Source organism: Gavialis gangeticus, unplaced genomic scaffold, assembly GCF_001723915.1.
Source record: "Gavialis gangeticus isolate Ggan-Ray unplaced genomic scaffold, GavGan_comp1, whole genome shotgun sequence".
Taxonomy (NCBI): Eukaryota; Metazoa; Chordata; order Crocodylia; family Gavialidae; genus Gavialis; species Gavialis gangeticus.
Window position 1 is genome coordinate 1,126,333 of NW_017728959.1, and position 6,292 is coordinate 1,132,624.

Here is a 6,292-nt window from a genome sequence, read left to right on the forward strand (position 1 = left end):
TGCCTTAGAGTAACAGGAGTAATGGTATGGTCCCTGTTACAGAGACCATACCATGTTATACCCAGACTTTTATAAGGCACACCAATCTGTTGGGGCATGATTTCTAATGGAAGATGGATGTATTTATTTATTTATTGTAAAAATATATTTCTCTCTCTCTCTTTCTCTCTCTCTCTCTCTATAGATATAGATAAATATAGATAGATATCTATGCTTTGACCTGTTACATCTCAAAAGGATTAGACCTATCCTGTTACAGAACACCGTACCCATGCACCTGTACAAACGCCCGCTGGCCACCCATACCCGTTACAATATCCACAAACGCGTGCAACACACAGAAAACAAACACTTCACTCCTTCCTCATCCCTTTGACCAGCCCTCTCTTCGTTTCCACCATTGCCCTGCTTCCAGGGTCAGGTACTCATCTCAACTGGTCTCTTTGTTGTTGTCACTCCAGCTTCTGCTGGAGGACCCACTGCTGCTGCTGCTGCTGCTGCTGCTGCTGTCACTGTTGCTGTCACTGTCCTCTAATGGAAGACAGATCATTAATCAACTGGGCAGAAAGGAGTGTCAATGGGTTATAGATTAGCCCAGGCTGACCATCACTGCGGCATCTCCCTCAGCAGTGCCAGTTTGGGGCCTGACCTGGTTTCTTAGTATATTAGATCACAGGGTTTAAAGGTGAAGCAGTAAAGATGTATTAATATAAAAACAAAGGACTCTACTGTGGGAAGGGATGAACAGGAGCAGCAGGTTATTATAGTACACTGATTACAACAGTCAATCTTAACAGAGGCAAGTGTAATCAGTCTGTTACCAGCACCACTGTAATACAACTCTTTATGGATGGCTGAGCAGACAGAGAGACAGGCTGGAGATTCTTGTCCTCTCCTCACCACAGAGAGGTTGCAACAACTCTTTTCACAGAAGTTTTTCTCCACTCTCCCCTGCAGGAGATCACCACTCTCCTGAGTACTAAGTTCTGGAGTGACTTAACCACTCTCACAACATAGGCGCATGCACCACTATGAGCTATTACCTTCCTAGAGTGGGACTGGTCCAACCTCCAAGTGATTGCTTCTCTCTTGAGGAATGTGCACTAATCTACTGGACACCAACTGGATTGAACCAGGACCCAACTCAACTGAGCCATACACTGAGGGGTTTTTCTTGCTCTTTCATACCTTTTTCCACTGCTTATCACCCCACTTATCTTCATCCAATCATGTGCTACCACCTGATCAATATATTATAGTTCTGTTATTTGGCTGCTGTCAATCAAGGTTTGTTGTGTGCCTTGACTTCATGATTTTTCCTGTGTTTTTTTTAGATTGCAGCTGAGCATGCTCACTCCCCCTAAGAAGGTCACAAGTTCAAAAGGTGACTCTTTCTCTAGGGTTCTTCACCACACATTCTCATATCTCAGCAACAAACAAAACTTTCTCTCTACAACTAGACCTTGCAAAAACACTCTGGCAGACACCAGCTTCCTGCCAGCCTTACCACTGAAAGAGAAGAATACAAATAGAGTGCCATACTGAGAGAGGAGTACTTATATTCTCATCTAGTGCCCTCTTCCATAGCTGTTACAGGAACCAGTTAGAAAACTAAACAATTTAAAGACAGAATAGTGAAGAGACTGTTTCAGAAAGAGGACCTATTTATCCATGAGCCTGCAATTTAGGGTGACAGAGTCTTCCAGGTGGCTTTGTATGCACCTAAAACTACTTCCAGATTGATGGTTTCATTTGTGTTGTGCCACAGCTCCTGACTCCATGGTGCTGGCTTTCTCAGAGGTACAAACTGTGGTAGAACATTTTTTTTTGAAGGCATGGAGAACTTTAGCTTCAGAATGGAGGAATTCAATAGCTTGGTGTACACCGGAGCCTCACTATAGGATCTCTCAGACCTATTTGCCTGCATACAAATGTAAACAAAAGTTCCAGCCTCACTTTTCACAGAAGGGATTCTCAACAAACAGTTTCCAGGCAACCACATTCCAGCTGGCACAGTGCAACTTCAAGCCACTGAGGAAGTGTTGAAAGGTGTACAGATGCATACTATTGCAGTTAAAAGTGGCTTTTTAAACTTACTGCAGTTAAGGATAGACATGACACCTCACTCTGTTTAATAGCAGAAAGGCTTTATTTAATAACAATACCACCAATAAGCTATTATAAACTAAATGACAGAAAAAGACTCCTTCCCAATATAAAATGAGCTATCACAGGAAGTCCTAGTTCATATTTAGCTGCAGCAGTGTTTTTTCTTATCAATTCAGGCAGGAAGCCATTCCAGTCGTTTTACATCCTTTACCAAGCAGGATCCTTTGCCTTATTTGGCTAGATGTAGAAATGTTTCCTCTGTCTTTCTCCTGGACTGCACATCTTGCTAGTAAATTTCTTTTGCTCTTATACCTTTTAATTGTATAGCTTCAAAGCATTTTTCCTTGATGATAGGTCAATTTAAAGTCCAAACAAAACAGGGAGGAAGGGGGAACCATCAGATTACAATTGTTAAAATGCTTGGATCCTATTTTTGGATTTGTCCAGGTGTGAAACTTTTTTTGTTTTGTTTTTGCAGTTTTCTGACCAGTGCAGAGCTTGTAAGTCAATCAAAAGTGATGAGTCTTGATTGGCTAACCAGGATACCTAGAAGCATTGGTTACCAGACCTGTCTTTGGGTATTTGTTTAACAACGGGGCAAATTTGCAATAGCCTGCACTGGTGATGGTTTGTTTACAAAACCCCAGACAGACACTGAATGACTGAGACATTTGTAAAACCTTAGACAGAATTGAATGCCTGTTTGAGAAATATGAGGATGTGTTAACAAAGCACATGCCCATGCATTCATCATGTATGGGACACCTTGCCTGCACTCAGTGCACCTCTTACAGGTTCTGCTTTGAAATATTTATTTAGTCTTTTGTTTTCTTTAGTTACTAGCTCAGTTGAAACATAGGCAGGTTTCCCTCGCTTTATGCTGTACATGCATTCCTGGAAAACGATGTTGTAACAGGGAGTCAGTGGTCCTGTTACAGAGCAAGCTAGAAAGCTAAGGACTCATAGACCGGCAGCGGGCCAATCAGGAAACTTGTTAATTGCTAATTAAGGACTCACAAACAGGGGATGGAGCAGACCAGGAGCTTGTTAATTGTTAATTAAGGACTTTGTGTAAAAGAACCAGGTCTGACTTAGGAACCCCTCCAGAAAGGGAACTGGAGTGTTGGCTAAGAGAAAGTCAGAGCGACGGTGCAGTTTCCTGTGCAGAGGTGCAGGCACGAGAGAGGGGTAGCTTCCCTCAGGGATGGCAGACAATGGTGCCCTCGGAACGTCGTGAGGGAAGCTGGTCCAGCTGTCTCCAGGACAGGTACACAATGTTAATTAGAGACTTTTTGAATGAGTGATACAGGGACCGGATGTATACACAGTGCCCTGAGTAACTGTATCTTAAGAATTCTGCTCACCCCAGACAGCATTGGCACTTCAAGCAACTGCTTATTCGTGGTGGAGGGTGGGAAGAGCTGCAGGTTGCACCTCCTAGACATAAGGAAATGTGGCTGAGTTGCATAAGCACATTACACCAGTGGGAGCTTGAACCCATTTCAGTTGCAGGAGATAGCAGCAGTGCAGGGAGTGGCATGTTGCAGCTTTTATTAAAACCAGAAGCTTCCCACCTGTAAATTTTACTCTGAACTCCCATCAAGTTGTGGCAGATGAGAACGAGCACAGGAATGGCAAGTGGGACTGAAACATGTTTCTTTGATTGATCCAGGAGCACCCGCTCACAGGTGCATAACTCAAATTCGCATAAAGGGAACCCACTTTACAATGTAATAAATAGAGATATGTTCCAAGACCTCAATTGGACTGACCCTCAGACCCATTTTTACCACTTTACAAGACAGTTTTGGTACTTGTCAACAGCAGACGGAACACACAAGCACAGGGCGCTATCATAATGGGGATGGCAACCACAGAAACATGTCTCGTGGACAACAAATGAGGAGCACAGATCCACACAGGAGACCATATTTTGGTGCGCATCACTCCTACAATGTACTGCACAAAGCAGCTGACTGCGGGCTCCCACCACACTGATGCATAAGACTGAATTTACCTCGCATATAACATATTTTTGGTATAAAAAGGGTCGTTGCATAAGAGCAAATTTGCACATACAGAACCTGCATAAAGCGAGGGTAACCTGTATGCAGTTTCCTGCTTTCTCTAGTCACACCTACTTGGTCTGTGCCCTTCTCTTTATTTTCCAGCTTTGTTATACACATGTGATGAGTGTGTCAAGTCTCTGCCAACAGTTTTCCTTTTAGAGGAACCATTACTTTTCTTTTTAGGCTTGGGTATGGTAGAGGGTTGAGGCCTATCTAACTGAAGGATTAGTGGATGGCAACCACTAGCGGAGCAACTGTTTGTTCTTCTTGATAGCGCTCTCACTAACCTCACCCATGCTTGCCCCAGCCTTCATTGTAACTGTTATCATCTTACTAGCCAGTTGATGGTCAACAATGATGGGGAGCGGGCAGGGATGGAACCCCATGTCCCCCCACCCTGTCCTGGCCCATTCCCCCCCTTCCCTTCTGCAGCTTGGGGTCTGGGCCCACTGCCCCCTTCCCTGCTGCAGTGGTGGGGGTAGGGGAGGAGTGGGCCTGGGCCTAATCAGAGCAAGAGGCCTGGTCCTCCTCTCCCCCTGCAGCTGCCACATTGGGCTGGGCCTGCTGTACCATGCCGCTCCTTCTCCCCCACCGCCATGGTGGGCTGGCTTCTTGCTGCCCCTCGGGCCCACTCCTCCTCTCCCCCCACCACTGCAATGTCGACCCAAGCCCACTCTTCCCCCCGCCACCTGCTGCTGCAGCACATCTGCTTCTCCCTGCCATCCCCCTGCATAGGGCCCACTCCTCCCCCCACTGCTGCCACATCAGCCATGCAGACAGTGACAACGGAAGGGGGGAGGGGTGGGTCGAGGCCAGCACTGGTGGCCATGCACCTCCCAGGGCATCCCAACCCCGCTCCCACCCCCACGCCGTCACCTCCAAGGAACAAGGGTGGGGGGGTGAGGTCAGCTCCAATGGCCTTATGGTCCCTTATAGATTTATAGGGTTGTAGATTTTTACCTGAGGCAACAGATTAATTTACCAGTCTTCTTTCCAAAGCCTTGTACCTTCCAGGAAAGGGCCTTGCTACACTACAGATATCAAGCGTGCTCTTTTTTTCTGTTTGCATATAATTAAGCTCTTTAAAAACCTCCAACGCTATTTGTCTCCTTCGATCAAATATCCAAAGGCCAAAGCAAGCTCACTCCAGAAATTGTCTAACTGGGTATCAGAATGTGCCAAGCTGTACTATGAGACTGCCAAAGTGTGGCAGGACCAATTCTGATAGAGGCACATTCTATCTGGCTTGTTTAAAAAGTGCGGCTTTAACTCTGCATATTTTAGGTCAGGAAGCAATTTGAGCCTATGATCAGATTGTTATGGACAGTGTGGGGTTTTGCTTTCCTTTGTAGCAGGGGGTGTGGCCCTTCTTCCTTAGATTTCTGGACCATATTTTAACAACACCTTCAGCAGCAGAACACTAGCCACCATTGTCCCCCTTCTTTACTTGTGGCAAGTTAGGGTTCTATGCCTTGTAGTTGTGCAACAGGATTGACTGCGTAGTTTTAGTAGTACAAACAAGGATTTGTGTGGGATGGTTCAGATAGAGATAACTGTGATTCAGGCAGCTAGTTGGACGAGGGATTTTGTGTTATTCCTATTAGGAAATTCTTGAAAGGTAAGGTGAAGTCACAGGTTTGGAGAAAGGGGCATGCCTGACATGGTCTGTTGTATTTCCAATGGCCCATAAGTATAATGTGTCTGTGTGTGCATATCTGAGGTGTAGACTATGTAATATGTGGAGTCCTTGTGTGGCTGTGTGTGGCAGCTGGAGGTCTTGTTGCAGATGGAAGTCAAGCCATCTGCTACCCAGAAGAAGTTTCATCATGTTGCTCTGTTGTTTGTTCACTCTTGAAGATGCTTTTCACTTTTCATTGACCGTCTTACTGTTTCTCTTGTTTGTTTATTTGCTTTTTCTGGATGTTATTAAGGAAATGGCACGTTTTCTCCACCTCCACGTCGCCTCACTGTCCCTCCTCCGAAACCCAGGCGCTCCAAGAAAGGTCTGTTGCACCTGTGCTTGCTGTTTGATTATTGCATTTGGGTTGCAAGCTGCCTTGAGTTTTTACTTCTTGATTCCAGGATCTCAGGATGTTTGCCTCTTAAGAGTTGCG

General features: G+C 45.4%; 1 protein-coding gene across 8 annotated transcripts in view; it reads left to right on the top strand.

Moving 5' to 3' along the window:
- TSPOAP1 (TSPO associated protein 1) overlaps positions 1–6,292 on the top strand; it is a 253,233-nt gene that overhangs the window by 189,779 nt on the left and 57,162 nt on the right. Inside the window, exon 25 of one of the 8 annotated variants that reach the window (XM_019507550.1) lies at positions 6,110–6,181. The exons of the other annotated variants lie outside the window; for them this stretch is intronic. Within the exon in view, the coding sequence (XP_019363095.1) occupies positions 6,110–6,181 (72 nt within the window). The remainder of the gene's footprint in view (positions 1–6,109; positions 6,182–6,292) is intronic. 8 annotated transcript variants of the gene reach the window in all.